Source organism: Saccopteryx bilineata, chromosome 7 (genome assembly GCF_036850765.1).
Source record: "Saccopteryx bilineata isolate mSacBil1 chromosome 7, mSacBil1_pri_phased_curated, whole genome shotgun sequence".
Classification (NCBI taxonomy): Eukaryota; Metazoa; Chordata; class Mammalia; order Chiroptera; family Emballonuridae; genus Saccopteryx; species Saccopteryx bilineata.
In genome coordinates, this window is record NC_089496.1 from 971170 (window position 1) to 989389 (window position 18220).

At 40.5% G+C, this 18220-nt stretch overlaps 1 protein-coding gene across 5 annotated transcripts in view; it reads left to right on the forward strand.

Annotated features, from left to right (window-relative positions):
• Positions 1-18220, forward strand: part of ELAPOR2 (endosome-lysosome associated apoptosis and autophagy regulator family member 2) — a 302492-nt gene that overhangs the window by 32865 nt on the left and 251407 nt on the right. For 3 of the 5 annotated variants that reach the window (XR_010726689.1, XM_066240439.1, XM_066240440.1), the window contains exon 1: positions 16648-16965. The exons of 1 other annotated variant lie outside the window; for it this stretch is intronic. Coding sequence is in view for 2 of the 4 variants with exons in the window: in XM_066240439.1 (XP_066096536.1) it covers positions 16780-16965 (186 nt within the window). In the remaining 2 variants the exon portion in view is untranslated. Of the gene's footprint in view, positions 1-16647; positions 16966-18220 lie in introns of those variants that run through there. One more of the 5 variants, XM_066240441.1, reaches the window with a different exon arrangement.

An 18220-nucleotide genomic window follows, 5' to 3' on the forward strand; every position in this document is an offset into this window, starting at 1 on the left:
CACTACTAAAGACAATAAGAACAGAATAAAAAGACAAACTATACAATGGGAGAACATATTTGACAATACGTCTGATAAGGGGTTAATAACCAAAATTTATAAAGAACTTGTAAATCTCAACACCAGGAAGACAATCCAATTAAAAAATGGGCAAAAGAAATGAATAGACACTTCTCCAAAGAGGACCTACAGATGGCCAATAGGCATATGAAAAAATGCTCAACTTCATTAATTATTAGAGAAATTCAAATTAAATCCACAATGATATATCAGCTCACACCAGTCAGAATGGCACTCATCAACAAAACAACACGGAGTAAGTGCTGGCGAGGATGTGGAGAAAAGGGAACCCTCCGGCACTGCTGGTGGGAATACAGACTGGCGCAGCCTCTGTGGAAAACATTATGGAGATTCCTCAAAAAATTGAAAATCAAACTGCCTTTTGACCCAGCCATCCCACTTTTGGGAATATACCCTAGGAATACCATAGACCTGCTCCAAAAGGAGAAATGCACCCCCATGTTTATGGCAGCATTGTTCACAATAGCGAAGAACTGGAAACAGCCCAAGTGTCCGTTAGAGGATGATTGGATTAAAAAGCTTTGGTACATATATACTATGGAATACATCCATAAAAATACAGCCATAAGAAATGATGACATCGGATCATTTACAATAACATGGGTGGACCTTGATAACATTATACGGAGTGAAATGAGTAAAGTAGAAAAAACTAAGAACTATATGAATCCATACATAGTTGTGACATAAAAATGAGACTCAGAGACATGGACAAGAATATGATGGTAACGGGGTGGGGGGGGGGGTATGGGGCGGGAAGGAGAGAGATTGGATGGGGGGAGGGGGGCACAAAGAAAACCAGATAGAAGGTGACGGAAGACAATTTGACTTTGGGGGAGGGATATACAGCATAATCAAATGTCAAAATAATCTGGAGATGTTTTATCTCAACATGTGTACCCTGATATATCAATGCCACTGCATTAAATTTAATAATAATAAAAAAAGTAAAAAAAAAAAAAAAAAGCAGTGGTTTTCCCTGGCCAGTTGGCTCAGCAGTAGAGTGTTGGCCTGACATGTGGAAGTCCAGGCTAGGGCACACAGAAAGAGTGCCCATCTGCTTCTCCACCCTTCCCCCTCTCCTTCCTCTCTATCTCTCTCTTCCAGTCTCACAGCCAGGGCTCCATTGGAGCAAAATTGTCCTGAGCACTGAGGAAGGCTCCGTGGCCTCCACCTCAGGTGCTAGAATGGCTCTGGCTGCAACGAAACAATGCCCCAGATGGGCAGAGCATCACCCCCTGGTGGGCATGCGGGAGTCTGTCTGACTGCCTCCCCGCTTCTAACTGCAGAAAAATACAATAAATAAATAAACAAATAAATAAATAAATAAATAAAGCAGTGGTATATTTACATAATGGAATACTCCTTGGCTGTATTCCAAAAAAAAAAGAAAGAAATTTTACCTGATTCAACAGCATGGATGACCCTGGAAAGTATTGTGCTAAGTGGAATAAGCCAGTCAGAGAAGGATAAACTCATATGATTCCTCTTATATGTAGAATCTAATGAACAAAATAAACTAACAAACAAAATAGAAACAGATTCATAGATACAATGAATAGGCTGATGGCTATGAGAGGGGAGAAGTGTTGGGGGCTGGGTGAAAAATGTGAAGGGATTAAGCCAAAAAATAAAAGACAGGCAACAGTATGGTGATTGCCAGAGAGAAAGGGGGTTGTGGGAGGTAGAAGAGAGTAAAGGGAGGGATAAATGGTGACAGAAGGTGATTTGCCTAGGTGGTGAAGATGCGATGCAGTATACAGAGGTTGTGTTATGGAGTTGTACACTTTAAACTTGTATAATTTTATTAACCAATGTCACCCCAATAAATTCAATAAAAAATTAAAAGATTATCACTGTAACAGTTTTATTTCCTTCAAGTGATATTTCTTCCATAAAGCACTCTTAAATCCCTACATCCTCCAACACCCACTGTATTTGGGAATATACTGTTTAATAAGATTTATTTCCAGCTTTTTTACATTAACATTATACGGTCACATTTCCTCAACTCATTTAATATTCTTTGGAAAATGTGATTTTCAATGTCTAGTTAATCCTATCATGTGGGAAAATTATTTAGCCATTCGCTTCTTTTGGGGCACAAAAGATTATTTCATTTTTAGTTGTATTAGACAACGGTGAATATTCTTGTACAGAAACTTTGTGCTCCTTAGTCATTAGTTACTTAATTTAGAGTCCTGGAAGTAAAAACTACTGGAATAAAGCATAAACTATTAAAAGCTCTTAATACATGTTGTTAAATTGTGCTCCAGAATATGAGTTCTCCTGAGTATAACCAAGAAATACATTTGCCGAATTATCTCTATGCTAATTATATACAGAAAACACTTCACAGGGGCTCCTCAGGTTATGACAGTCTCAATATATGACTTTTTGAGTTTCCGATGCTCACTCCCATAAAAACTAAGACATGAGTGTGTTAGCATAGTATTTATGGACTACATGGGTGAACTAGTTTGGTTGGGCGGCAGAAGAATACACAGTAGTGTGGATTTTGAGTGAGGGAGTTGGCATCCCCCAGTACTTTTATCCACGCCATTTTGGACTGTTAAAAGTGCAAGTGTCTGATTGTGTTGGGCTAGGACAGTGGTTCTCAAAGTGTGCGCCAGGGCACACTGGTGCGCCCTAGAAGATTTCTAGGTGTACCCTATGGTATTCCAGAGAAATATGTGCCTGTTGGGGATCAAAAACCAACAGGGTTTTTGGAATTTAGATATTTGGGGGACAGAGGTGTGAGGAATTGGCTGTAAACTGACAGTCTGCCGAACCCTCCACCTCACTTGCCTGATTAGTTTGCAAAAGGCTGTTAAGCTATGCTGCTGGATTGTTTACACTACCCCCATGTTCCCGGGAAAGACTAGAGGCAAGTTTCTTCTATCCTTTGGTGTAAAATTAAGATAATATGTATGGTGGAGGTTTTCTGCACTCAACACAAGAGTAAAAAGAGAAGAATTCTTTAATATATTGATGAGGAAATGAGAGTTTGCCTTTGAAATATATGCCCAAACATTGAAGAAATCGCTAGGACACATCAGGTTCATGTTTCTCATAAACACAAAAATGAAAAAACTTAACACATTTGCACCGGGACCTGCCAAATTTACTAAATCTTACTAAGAATGTATCTATATATATAAAAAGATAAGTTTTTTGTTGTTTATTTTTTAATCCCTTTTTTAAAATTCTAAAAAGCATAACTCAAAAAATGTAACATAATAATGGTTTTTAATGTCAGAATAAATTTAATTTTGTCATATTTATTTTGTTTACCATAAAAGCATGCTTGGACTTCATATTTTTCTTTAATATTTGACTTAATTATTATAACATATTTCTCAGAAATTTGTATATTGTGTGCCTACAATTATTTGTAGAATTTTAAATGTGTCTCAACTTCAAAAAGCTTGAGAACCACTGGGCTAGGGTGTTTTTCCAACTTATGCCAAAATATGGGTTACGTCACTGTCATAGAAATAGAACTGTGGCATAACCCAAGGACGTCCTGTATATCTTTGACTGATAAAAACTGATTTAAAAAAAATTTACTATTTAAAGTCATTCAGATTTTTTTCTAACCTTTGTGTGGTTAGACAATCTTTTAAAAAATAAGGTTATTTGTACCATAATCTGCTTTTATTTTAAAAAATATAGCAAATCTATGCATTTAACATGATTTGGATATACCTCAGCTTTTGTTAATTGTTAATAAATTGCTTTAATTTTCAGGTACACACTACATATAATAAAGTGGAAAATCCATGACCATCTGGTCATTTTAAACTTTTTCAACCTTCATAGTTGACCACCCTCCCAATACTATTAGGAATTTTAAAAAGAGTTTTATTATTATTATTTTTTTTTTCATTTTTCTGAAGCTGGAAACAGGGAGAGACAGTCAGACAGACTCCCGCATGCGCCCGACCAGGATCCACCCGGCACGCCCACCAGGGGTGACGCTCTGCCCACCAGGGGGCGATGCTCTGCCCATCCTGGGCGTCGCCATGTTGCGACCAGAGCCACTCTAGCGCCTGAGGCAGAGGCCACAGAGCCATCCCCAGCGCCCGGGCCAGCTTTGCTCCAATGGAGCCTTGGCTGCGGGAGGGGAAGAGAGAGACAGAGAGGAAAGCGTGGCGGAGGGGTGAGAAGCAAATGGGCGCTTCTCCTGTGTGCCCTGGCCGGGAATCGAACCGGGGTCCTCCGCACGCTAGGCCGATGCTCTACCGCTGAGCCAACCGGCCAGGGCAAAAAGAGTTTTATTATTAAAGCACTTTTTGAAAAATTAGACTTTTAAGAGTAAAGTTATTAATCAGGTAATCACAAATCATTTGAACAGTCTGCCGTTAGATTCTAAAATAACAAGTACAAATGAGGTGGGTTTTTTTTTATATATTTTCCTTTCTCTATAAGTCTGTTTGCTGGTTTTAATTATCTAAGGTCAAGATGTTTTCTACAGGTAGACTCCTATGAGAAAATTATTTTTTGACAGCAGCAAATTGTCCAACTCAGGAAAAGCTGTAATTGTTGTTTAACCTAGGTGTATTAATTGGGATGGTTTTTATTTTTACAAGAAAGAAACGAGCTCTGGCCTGGTAGCTCAGTTGGCTAGAGCATCATCCTGATATGCTGAGGTTGTGGATTCCACACCAGGTCAGGGCACATGCAGGAATAAATCAATGAATGCATAAATAAGTGGAACAACAAATTATTGTTTCTCTCTCTCTCTCCCTCTTCCGCTCTCTAAAATCAATCAATTAAAAAAAAAAGAATTTTCTCTTTAATCCATGCTGTTAAGTCTCATTTAGGTGACAAAAATAGTATAATTTGACTCAATGTCTAGGTGGATTAAAGGACAAGATATACATTAAAATTAAGAAAATAAGAAAATGTAGGCATTTGTACAATATTGCAGAGGTACAGGTACCTCTAAGCATAAAACAAAAGAAACCAAAAAGGAAATGCTGCTATATTTGAACACATAAAAATTTCAATCTTCTGCAACACCCCCCTAAAAAACAAACAAAAAAAACCCATCAGAAACAAAAGGAAGACTATAAACTGAGAAAAGTATTTGTGACATAAATGACATATAAAGGTATAATACACAAAACTTATATTGATTGCTTACAAATAAATTTTTTTTTATAAATAAATTTTTATTAATGTTAATGGAGTGAGATCAATAAATCAGGGTACATATATTCAAAGAAAACATGTCCAGGTTATCCTGTCATTCAATTATGTTGCATACCCATCACACAAAGTCAGATTGTCCTCCGTCACCCTCTATCTAGTTTTCTTTGGGTCCCTTCCCCTCCCCCTCTCCCTCCTTCCCTCCAGCACCCCCCTCCCCCCACCCCTGGTAACTACCACACTCTTGTCCATGTCTCTTAGTCTCGTTTTTATGTCCCACCAATGTATGGAATCATGTAGTTCTTGTTTTTTTCTATTTACTTATTTCACTCCGCATAATGTTATCAAGATCCCACCATTTTGTTGTAAATGATCCGATGTCATCATTTCTTATGGCTGAGTAGTATTCCATAGTGTATATGTGGCACATCTTCTTTATCCAGTCATCTATTGAAGGGCTTTTTGGTTGTTTCCATGTCTTGGCCACTGTGAACAATGCTGTAATGAACATGGGGCTACATGTGTCTTTACATATCAATGTTTCTGAGTTTTTGGGATATATACCCAGTAGAGGGATTGCTGGGTCATAAGGTAGTTCTATTTGCAGTTTTTTGAGAAACCACCATACTTTCTTCCATAATGGTTTTACTACTTTACATTCCCACCAACAGTGAATGAGGGTTCCTTTTTCTCCATAGCCTCTCCAACATTTGCTATTACTGTCTTGTTGATAATAGCTAATCTAACAGGTGTGAGGTGGTATCTCATTGTAGTTTTGATTTGCATTTCTCTAATAACTAAAGAAGATGAGCATCTTTTCATATATTTGATAGCCATTTGTATTTCTTCTTGGAAGAAGTGTCTGTTCATGTCCTCTTCCCATTTTTTTTTTTTACAGAGACAGAGAGAGTCAGAGAGAGGGATAGATAAGGACAGACAGGAACAGAGAGAGATGAGAGGAATCAATCATCAGTTTTTCGTTGTGAAACCTTAGTTGTTCATTGATTGCTTTCTCATATGCACCTTCACCATGGGCCTTCAGCAGATCGAATGACCCCTTCCTCAAGCCAGTGACCTTGGGTCCACACTAGTGAGCTTTTGTTCAAACCAGATGAGCCCGTGCTCAAACTGGCAACCTCGGGGTCTTGAACCTGGTTTTTCCGCATCCCATTCCGATGCTCTATCCACTGCACTACCGCCTAGTCAGGCCTCTTCTTATTTTTTTATTGGATTGTTTGTTTGTTTGTTGTTGAGTTTTATGAGTTCTTTGTATATTTTGGATATTAGGCCCTTATCTGAGCTGTTGTTTGAAAATATCATTTCCCATTTAGTTGGCTGTCTGTTTATTTTGTTGTCAGTTTCTCTTGCTGAGCAAAAACTTCTTAGTCTGATGTAGTCCCATTCATTTATCTTTGCCTTCACTTCTCTTGCCTTTGGAGTCAAATTCATAAAGTACTCTTTAAAACCCAGGTCCATGAGTTTAGTACCTATGTCTTCTTCTATGTACTTTATTGTTTCAGGTCTTATATTTAGGTCTTTGATCCATTTTGAATTAATTTTCAAACAAGGGGACAAGCTGTAGTCGAGTTTCATTCTTTTGCATGTGGCTTTCCAGTTTTCCCAGCACCATTTGTTGATGAGGATTTCTTTTCTCCATTGTGTGTTGTTGAGCCCTTTATCAAAAATTATTTGACCATATGTATGTGGTTTTATTTCTGGACTTTCTATTCTGTTCCATTGGTCTGAGTGTCTATTTTTCTGCCAATACCATGCTGTTTTGATTGTCGTGGCCCTATAATATAGTTTGAAGTCAGGTACTGTAATGTCCCCAGCTTCATTCTTTTTCCATAGGATTGCTTTGGCTATTCAGGGTTTTTATAGTTCCATATAAATCTCATGATTTTTTGTTCTATTTCTTTAAAAAATGTCATAGGAATTTCGATGGGAATTACATTAAATTTATAAATTGCTTTGGGTAATATGGCCATTTTGATTATATTTATTTTTCCTATCCAAGAACAAGGAATATTTTTTCATCTCATTGTATCTTTTTCGATTTCCTTTAACAATGCTTTGTAGTTTTCATTATATAGGTCCTTTACACTCTTTGTTATGTTTATTCCTAGGTATTTTTTGTTGTTGTTGCAATCGTGAAGGGGATTATTTTTTGAGTTTGTTTTCTAATATTTCATTGTTGGCATATAGAATGGCTATGGACTTTTGTATGTTAATTTTGTATCCTGCAACCTTACTGTATTGGTTTATTGTTTCTAGTAACCTTTTTGTGGAGTCTTTGGGGTTTTTGATGTATAGGATCATATCATGTGCAAAAAGTGATACCTTTACTTCTTCTTTTCCAATATGGATGCCTTTTATTTCTTTCTCTTGTCTGATTGCTCTGGCCAGAACTTCTAGCACTACCTTAAATAAGAGTGGAGAGAAAGGACAACCCTGTCTTATTTCCTGATTTAAGGTGGAAAGTCCTCAGTTTTATGCCATTTAATATGATGTTGGCAGATGGTTAATCATATATGGCCTTTATCATGTTGAAATATTTTCCTTCTACACCCATTTTGTTGAGTGTCTTAAACATAAAGTTGTGTTGTATTTTATCGAATGCCTTTTCTGCATCTATTGATAAGATCATGTGTTTTTTGTTCTTTGTTTATTTAATATGGTGTATTATGTTAACTGTTGTACGTATGTTGAACCATCCTTGAGATTCTGGGATGAATCCCACTAGATCATAATATATTATTTTTTTAATATGTTGTTGTATTCAATTTGCCAATATTTTGTTTAGTATTTTCGCATCTGTATTCATTAGAGATATTGGTCTCTAGTTTTCTTTTTTTGTGCCATCCTTGCCAGGTTTTGGAATGAGGGTTATGTTGGCCTCATAAAATGTGTTTTGAAGTATTGCTTCTTCTTCAACATTTTGGAAGACTTTGAGTAGAATAGGAATGAAGTCTTCTTTGAATGTTTGATAGAATTCACTAATATAACCATCTGGGCCTAGACTTTTATTTTGGGGAAGGTTTTTAATAGTTTTTTCTATTTCTTCCCTGCTAATTAGTCTGTTTAGGCTTTCTGCTTCTTCTTGACTCAGTCTAGGAAGGCTGTATTGTTCTAGGAATTTATCCATTTCTTCTAGATTGTTGAATTTGGTGGCATAAAGTTTTTCATAGTATTCTACAATAATTCTTTGTATGTCTATGATGTCTGTGGTGATTTCTCCTCTTTCATTTTGGATTTTGTTTATATGAGTCCTTTCTCTTTTTTCCTTGGTGAGTCTTGCCAAGGGTTTGTCAATTTTGTTTGTCAGCTGGTTTCAAAGAACCAGCTCCTTGTTTTATTAATTTTTTCTATAGTTTTTCTGTTTTCTATTTCATTTATTTCTGCTCTGATATTTATTATTTCCTTTCTTCGGCTGGTTTTGCGTTGTCTTTGTTCTTCTTTTTCTAGTTCCTTAAGGTGTGAACTTAAGTGGTACACTTGGGCTCTCTCTTGTTTGTTCATATATGCCTGAAGTGATATGAACTTCCCTCTTATTACTGCTTTTGCTGCATCTCAGAGATTCTGATATGTCGTATTTTCATTTTCATTTGTCTGTATATATCTTTTGATCTCTATGCTTATTTCTTCTTTGACCCATTCATTTTTTAAAAGTATATTGTTTAGTTTCCACATTTTTGTGATTTTTTTCCTTCTTTTTTGAAGTTGAATTCTATTTTCAAGTCTTTTTTTTTTTTTTTTTTTTTTTTTACAGAGACAGAGAGTGAATCAGAGAGAGGGATAGACAGGGACAGACAGACAGGAGCAGAGAGAGATGAGAAGCATGAATCATTAGTTTTTCATTGCGTGTTGCAACACCTTAGTTGTTCATTGATTGCTTTCTCATATGTGCCTTGACTGTGGGCCTTCAGCAGACTGAGTCACCCCTTGCTCAAGCCAGCGACCTTGGGTTCAAGCTGGTGGGCTTTTGCTCAAACCAGATGAGCCCATGCTCAAGTTGGCAACCTCAGGGTCTCGAACCTGGGTCCTCTGCATCCCAGTCCGACGCTCTATCCACTGTACCACCGCCTGGTCAGGCTAGTTTCAAGTCTTTATGATCAGAAAATATGCTTGGTAAAATTTTGATTTTTCTGAATTTGCTGATGTTATTTTTGTGGCCCAACATATGGTCAATTCTTCAGAATGTTCCATGTACACTAGAGAAAAATGTATACTCTGTCGCTTTGGGATGAAATGTCCTGTAGATGTCTATCATATCCAGGTGCTCTAGTGTTTTGTTTAAGGCCAATATATCTTTATTGATTTTCTGTTTGGATGAACGATCTAGAGCCATCAGCGGTGTATTGAGGTCTCCAAGTATAATTGTATTTTTGTCAGTTTTTGTTTTTAGGTCAATAATTAGCTGTCTTATATATTTTGGAGCTCCTTGGTTTGGTGCATATATATTAAGGATTGTTATGTGATCTTGATTCAGTATCCCCTTAATCATTATGAAATGACCATTTTTGTCTCTGAGTACTTTTTCTGTCTAGTAGTCAGCATTATTAGATATGAGTATTGCTATACCTGCTTTTTTTTAAATGTTATTTGCTTGGAGTATTGTTTTCCAGCCTTTCACTTTGAATTTGTTTTTATCCTTGTTCCTTAGATGTGTTTTCTGTAGGCAGCATACAGTTGGATTTTTTTCTTTAATCCATTCTGCTACTCTGTGCCCTTTTATTGGTGAGTTTAATTCATTTACATTTAGTGTAATTATTGACACTTGTGGGTTCACTATTGCCATTTTATAAATTGCTTTCTGTTAATTTTGTATCTTGTTTGATTTTTCTCTTTTGTTTTTCTATCATTTGTTTTTGTTTGTTTGTATTGCATACTTCTTTCCTCTGTTTCTACCTTTTTTAAGTCATGTGCACCTACCATATTCATTGTAGTACCCTATCTTATGAGTTTTTCTGCACTTCATCGTCTTTTGCTACTGTTAATCTCCGTCCTCTCTCTCTCTTTTTTTTTTTTTTTTTTTTGCTTTTGTTGTCACAGTTTAAATTTGGTTTTATTGTGTTCTTGGTGGAGCTTTTACTTGTGGTTTTGTTTTGTTTTTTGAATCTTGTTGGAAAACCCCCTTTTGTGTTTCCTGAAGTGGGGGTTTTCTGATGATAAATTCCCTCATCTTTTATCTATTTGTGAATGTTTTTATTTTTCCTTCATATTTGAAGGATAGCTTCGATGGGTATAGTACTCATGGCTGAAAGTTCCTCTATTTCGGGGCTTTAAATATTGGGGTCCACTCTCTTCTAGCTTGTAGAGTTTCTGTTGAGAAATCTGATGATAATCTATTAGGCTTTCCTTTATACGTTGTATTCTTCTTTTCCCTGGCTGCCCTGAGAATTTTTTCTTTGTCGTTGGTTTGTGCCATTTTCATTATGATGTGCCTTGGAGTAGGTTTGTTGTGGTTAAGAAATCTCGGTGTTCTGTTTACTTCTTGAATTTGAGGCTTTAGTTCTTTCCACAGGCTTGGGAAGTTCTCGTCTATTATTTGTATATATTCTCCATTCCATTTTCTTTTTCTGCTTCCTTTGATATACCTATTATTCTTAAGTTATTCTTTTTGATGGAGTCAGACAATTCCTGTAGGGTTTTCTAATTTTTTTAAATTTTTGAGTGTCTCTCTTCTTCTCTCTGTTGTGCCTGAAGTTGCTTGCCTTCTATGTCACTAATTCTACCTTCTATCTGGCCTGTTCTATTAGCTAAGCTGTTACCTCGATTTTAGTTCATGAATTGAGTTTTTCATCTCTGTTTGATTTTTTTAATTCATTTTAGAGAGGAGAGAGAGAGAGATAGAGACAGAGAGAGAGGAGAGAGAGAAGGGAGGAGGAGCTGGAAGCATCAACTCCCATATGTGCCTTCACCAGGCAAGCCCAGGGTTTTGAACCGGCGACCTCAGCATTTCCAGGTCGACGCTTTATCCACTGCGCCACCACAGGTCAGGCTGATTTGTTTTTATAGTTTCAATTTCCTTGGTAATATATTCTTTGTGTACATTGAGTTGTTTTCTGAACTCTCTAAATTGCCTTTCTGTGTTTTCTTGTATATCTCTGAGTATTTTTAGAATTTCTATTTTAAATTCTCTGTCATTTAGCTCCAAGGTTTCCAATATATTAAATTTTTTCTCCATAGATTTTTCCACATCTGTGCTACTTCTCTTTCTTTTGTATCCATTACATTCGATTTCCTTTTTCTTAATGGCATTTGAGTGTGGTCTTGTTAATAGCACTAATAAAAATTAATAAAGAATAAAATGTAAAGAAAAAGGTACAAAAAAATGGAAAAGAAATTTTGAAAAGAAAAACAGAAAAAACCAATAATAATTTATTATTCCCCCCCCCTTTTCTATCTTCTCTTCCCTTCATCTCCCCTCCTCTTTAGGAAAATATCGTGATGAACTGTGAATTATATTATGCTAAATGGAACAAAAACTGCTTATAACGGAAGGCCTGAGTTGGGGGGAAGTGTTCAAGGGGCAAAAAAGGAAGTAGGGACCCTCAAAATGCAAAAAAGGAAAAAATCTGGGTCAAGTATAAAATGATTTGCTTGTTAGTGATGGTCAACTAAGAGATATAATGAGAGGGATAAGAGGGAAACAGGAATAAGAAAAAAAAAAAACTATTGTATTAAGTGGAGCAAAAACTAAATAGAATGGAGATCCTGGGTTGGGGGGAATGCTAATGAGTTAAAAAAGTGAGTAAAAAGCACCCAAAATGCCACAAAAAAACCTTGAGTCCCAAATCAAATAATTTGTTCATGATTGAGGATTGAATGAAAGGAAAAGTAAAATGAGAAAAGAAGAGAGTAATAGAGCGGGAGAAATTAGAAAAAGGGGAAAAAGAAAAGAAGAAAAAAGAAAAAAAAACAAAAAGAGGGAGAGAGAGAGAGTTAAGGGTTTTGTAGTCTAACCCTCATGGAGAGTAAGGAAGAAGAAAATAAATAAAATGTAATACTTATGGGTAGTGTAGTTCAAGGAGAGGAAAAAATAAGACCGGCAGTGAATAAAAGGACCAAGGTGGAGGAAATATAAATAATAATAATAAAGGCAAGAAGATGAAAGAAACAAAAAAAAATAGTGGAATAAGTTATAAAGTCTGTGGATTTTTCTTGATTTTGAGATGTTCACTTCTTTCTTATTCTTTCCTTTCCCTCTTCCTGGTCGGTGACTCTGAACCCCAGGCTCTGCCCCTGTGGCATGCTTAGGTAGAGATTTTCAGTTTATTAGACTCTATGGCTATGTCATATATTAGGCTTCAGTCTTGTTGGTAGTCCAGGCTTGTTAGTGTTTGCAGGCTCCGACAATGAGAGAGTCCGTTTTCCCGGAGCCTCTCTCCTAGTCTCTCCTTTCTGAATTAGCAGCCTGATGATCCAGTTATGAGGCTGCCACTTACTCTGCCTGGGGAGTAAGAGGCTCAAAGAGCTGGCAAATCCCCACTCTATCCACACCCAATGCAGGGCTCTGGTTAAGGCTCTGGCAGTCAGAGCTGCCAGTGTAATCAGGCGGGGCTGGGAGCCAATTGCTCTCAAGGTGACTTTCTATGATTTTCCAGGCCAGTTCAGCACATCTAGCACTCTGTGGGACCACTCTCCCTAGGCTTTCTGCACTTTGTAACCTGTTTTGGGTGGGAAGAAGATGCCCTAGTCACTGCCTGCAGTACAGGAGGTCTTAACATCTGCCAAGTCCCTCTTTTTAGCATATATCCCTGAGTATGAAAGCTCTGCCAATCAGAAGTTGTCCCCACCCCTTTAGCAACAGGCACTAAAAAATATCATGCCTCTTGTCTTAGATCGCTGAACTGAGAGAGAACCTGTCAATTAGAGCCACGTAGGTCAGTTGGGAGGTGAGCAGACTGCGGGTTAAGCTAATCTCAGCAATTGGATCTGCCGATCTGCTACAGAAAAAACTGCAAGCTGCCCGCGAGCCCCTCCCCCAACACTTGATAGTTATCTTGAATGGCTGGGTGAGGCGCCCCGCCCGCTCAGAGAAGCTTGGGGTAGAGAAGTTCGCTTTGGCGCACTCCCTGCGCGCCGCTGGCAGCTGCTGCTCACAGCACGCATTTGCTCGGGTGGGCTGATTCATCACAGGCACACTCTTTCCTCTACTTGAACTAATGTCCGTGCTGCAGCCTAGCCTCCTCCACACCCTTAGCCCCCCCCCCTCAGTTCCAAGTGAAAGCAGCCTTTGCTCAGGTTAGTGAGGAAGACAGAGTTTTTTTTGCCCGACTCATTTCCTTCAGGGTTGATTATATATTTAGTCAATTTTTCGCTCAACCCTACCTTCACCTTCAGTGTGTGGAACTCCTGGACGCTCCAAGGATAGATTTTTTGTGTCTCGGTTGATGAACTTGTTGAAATTTTGGGGAGATTTGTCGGTCGCGCTCCTCATGGCGCCATTTCTCTGACGTCACTCCTACAAATCAAGTTTTGCTTTTTTTTTTTTTTTTTTTGCATTTTTCTGAAGCTGGAAACAGGGAGAGACAGTCAGACAGACTCCCGCATGCACCACACCGGGATCCAACCAGCACTCCCACCATGGGGCGGCGCTCTGCCCACCAGGGGGCGATGCTCTGCCCATCCTGGGCATCGCCATGTTGCGACCAGAGCCACTCTAGCTCCTGAGGCAGAGGCCACAGAGCCATCCCCAGCGCCCGGGCCATCTTTGCTCCAATGGAGCCTTGGCTGAGGGAGGGGAAGAAAGAGACAGAGAGGAAGGCGCGGCGGAGGGGTGGAGAAGCAAATGGGCGCTTCTCCTGTGTGCCCTGGCCTGGAATCGAACCCGGGTCCTCCGCACGCTAGGCCGACGCTCTATCGCTGAGCCAACCGGCCAGGGCAATCAAGTTTTTAAAAAGGCAGAACTTCAATAGAAAAATGGCCAAAGAGTGCCAGTGGAAAATTCACACACACTGATAGGAGAAGGAAATATATAGTCAGTAAATATACATGAAAAATTATTCGATGTTACTAATTATAAGAATGTATTTTGGCCCTAGCCGGTTGACCCGGTGGTAGAGTGTTTGCTCAGTGTGTGGAAGTCCCAGGTTCGATTCCCATCCAGGGCACACAGGAGAAGCACCCATTTGCTTCTCTACCCTTTCCCCTCTCCTTTCTCTCTGTCTCTCTCTTCCCCTCCTTGCAGCCAAGGTTCCCTTGGAGCAAAGTTGGCCCGGGTGCTGAAGATGGCTCCATGGCCTTGGCCTCAGGCGCTAGAATTGCTTCATGATTGCTGCAGAGCAACACCTCAGAGGGGCCAAACATTGCCCCCTGTGGGCGTGCCAGGTGGATCCCAGTCAGGGGCATGCGGGAGTCTGTCGGTCTGCCTTCCCCACCCCCACTTCTCACTCGGGAAAATACAAGAAATCCCAAAAACAAACACACACACACAAACAAAATAATATATATTAAAATACTAATAACATTTTTTCTTTGTACCATAAACTGTTGGTAACAGCTAATATAAAATTTTTGGAAGGAATTTATGTAGTATTTAACAAAGACTTAAAAAAATATACACAGCATGTGTTCTAACGATTCTAATCTTAGAAAGACACATCATAGAAAATTAAAGAAGTGTGCGCAGAATATATACCATGGCATTCATTCTAGAATTATTTATAACACTGAATACTTGAGAAACAATGCCTAATATCCAATAGTAAAATACATATACCGAAACAGAATATATTATACAGTTGTTAAAGCTGTGTTATCAGTTATTTTAATATATTGAAAAAATATTCCTGTTGCTAAAAACTAAAAGGGTTACAAATTGTAACTCCAGGTTTTAAGTATATACACATTTAAAAGTTAGGAAAGAAATTCCTCAAGATGCTAATAATACCATTAATATAAATAGTTTCATCTCTGGGTAGTGAGATTCCTAATTTTTTTTTTTTTTTCCATTTTTCTGAAACTGGAAACAGGGAGAGACAGTCAGACAGACTCCCGCATGCGCCCACCAGGGGCGATGCTCTGCCCATCCTGGGCGTCGCCATGTTGCGACCAGAGCCACTCTAGCGCCTGAGGCAGAGACCACAGAGCCATCCCCAGCGCCCGGGCTATCTTTGCTCCAATGGAGCCTTGGCTGCGGGAGGGGAAGAGAGAGGCAGAGAGGAAAGCGCGGCGGAGGGGTGGAGAAGCAAATGGGCGCTTCTCCTGTGTGCCCTGCCGGGAATCGAACCCGGGTCCTCCGCACGCTAGGCCGACGCTCTACCGCTGAGCCAACCGGCCAGGGCGAGATACCTAATTTTTATATTCTTTCTGAAACTCTTGAATATTTTCCAAAATGTTTACGATAAATGAGCATTATTATAATTAGAACACACAAATGAGACAGGAAGAGGTACACTTTCACGTTTCATTCATAAATGTTTATTAAAAGGACATTGGAGACAGTGTCACAAATTCAAGTAAACTTTGAATCAGGTAGATTGTCCAGGTATTCAATTATCAGAAATTTGAGTGCTCCTTTTGAACAACAAACTAATTCATTCATAGAATTTTAGACTTAGAAGGGAGCCTTGGGAACCCCAACCCTGACGAAGACATGTCCATCTTGTTTACCACTTGATGCCCACCACTCTGTTTAGTATGTTTTTGAATGGAAAAAAAAAAAAAAGGAAGAGCACCGCAGTCATTGTACAGCTGGAGGAACTGCTACCTCCAGAAACAAAAGGGCTTACTTGCCTAAGGTGACTCATGTTATCCTCATAAAATAACACCAACAGCAATAATTATGGTTACCACACCAACACATATTCCATCTACTGCTTGCCAGGTACTCTTCAAGTGCTTTACGTACATCAATTTCTTTAATCCTCATAACAACCCTATAGGTATCGTTATGCTTTTCATCAAACCGGTGAGAAAAATGAGCCACGAATTGCATCTGTATTTCATTCCCCTTTCTTCCTCGCCATTTCACGCAAACCTTAATCAACGAAAAATTCGATTTGACGCTGGCTAGTTTGGATTCTTATGAAGGGATATTTCTTAGGGTGCACCTGTGTGTGTTTGCGCGAGATGCGGGCATTAGAGAGATTTTAAAGACCCGCTGCCGGAAAACAACGTTTTGATGTCCTGCAGTTCACTCGGGCTCACCCCTGGAGCGCCCCTCCTGGTGGGCTTCGGGGACCGGGGAGGACACCGCTGGGAGCCCAGCCTCTCTGGTCCTCCGCCGCGCAATGAGGCTTCGTCCGGGGCGGCCGCGCAGCGGCTAGGGCCCCCAGCGGCTGGGCCGCAGCCCCCGCCCGCGCCACCTGCTCCCTGAATCCCGCGTCCCCGCCCCGCGTCCCGCCTCCGCGCCGCGCCCTGCAGTCCCTCCCTCCGGCGTGACGGGGGCACTGGCGCCGGCTGCCCGCGCCGCGAGCGCTGCTGAACTGTCAGCCGGCGGACGGAGGCGCGGCGCGCAGCTCTCGCGACCGGGAACCGGAGCGCGCCCCACCCGGGGAGGCTGTCTTTCCGCCGCTCGCCGACCTCAGCAGGACGGAGATGCTGCTCGGCGCCCCGGGGCCGGCGGGCGGGAGGGGTCGGAGGCGGCCGCCGGGGGCTCCCCGCTGCACGCTCTCGGCGCCCTGGAGCCCCGTCTGGCTCTGCTGCTGGGTGGTCGCCGGCTGCCGGGCGGCCTGGGCTGGGGACTTGCCCTCCTCCAGCCACCCGCTTCCTCCTTGCCAGGAGGTGAGCTCACCCAGTCCTTTACCTGGAGTCAGCGGGTTAGGGGAGAAGGGGACGAGGGAGCGGGAGGTCGGGGTGCGGGCTGTGCCTGGGACGAGAGGGCTTTTCGCTTGTTTTGAGGGATGAAGTTGGCCGCCCGGGAAGCTGGCCGCGGAGCTGTGTGGCTTGCTGTCTTTCGGGTGATGCTTTCCTGTTCGCGCTCCTGTGTTTTGAGGGCTCTGAAGGACTTTGCGGCGCTCTCTTTGGAGATTTCAGCCAGGGGACGAGACTGGGGAAGCCCCACTGGGCATAATTTGGGGACCTGTCTCCTAACAGCTTTTCCGGAGAACCAGATACTGCCCCGGAGGGCTTCCCCCACTCTCCACTCCCCGATCTCTACAAATCCTTTCTCCGACTCCTCTGCACTGAGCTTCTTGATAAGGCCCTGGGGGTTTACTAAACCAGTGTATGGTGTCACTTGGTATCCTCTGGAAAAAATATGGATATGAATTTGGAAGAAAAAAGGAGTGTGTACTTAGGGCAGAGGCGGGTTGGTGATGTAGAAAATTGAAAAAGACAGTGCATATGCTCCTTTTGGGAAGTGTTCACCTGGCAGAAGCATGCCACTGTGTATTTTATTATTGCTTGAGACTATTGTGATATATAGCCAAGAAGAACAAATTATGTGTGATGAGATTTTCCTCTTGCTTTAGGGTAACTGGACTTGGTGTGCCAAAAATTTACAGGGGTATCATTGGTACTTGTATTGGGTGTTTATGTTTCCCTTTAGTGTTCCAGAAAGTGCATCCTCTTAATGAAAATCAATAAGGGGAAGGAAGCAACATTTCTGACCTACTTTGATTAATTATGTCCGGGAGGATGTGAGGAGTGGATACTGTTTTTAGAAAGATTGCTAGGAATCAGGGTGATGGGTCATTTTTATTTAGTAGCAAAAATAGCTTACCTAATAGCCCCTCTGGGAAGAACGGCCAGACCCTGTTTCTTTGTGTATGATGCTGTCACTTTTGAGTTTTACCCAGGTTTGAATTATAGAATATCTGCATTCTAGACATTATCCATCATCCATAGATATCTTCTTGCTCCCCCAGAGTACAAGTCCTAGGACAGACTGTAATGAAGTAGAAGAGATCAAAGCCATGTGTGCGAACACACAGCAGTGTTGAAATTGGGGCAATCAGGGCAAGAGCTCAGCAAACATCTGTCTTTAATTTCTGAGTTCATTAGTATAATTAGTTGTCTAATCTGTATTTTTCAACTA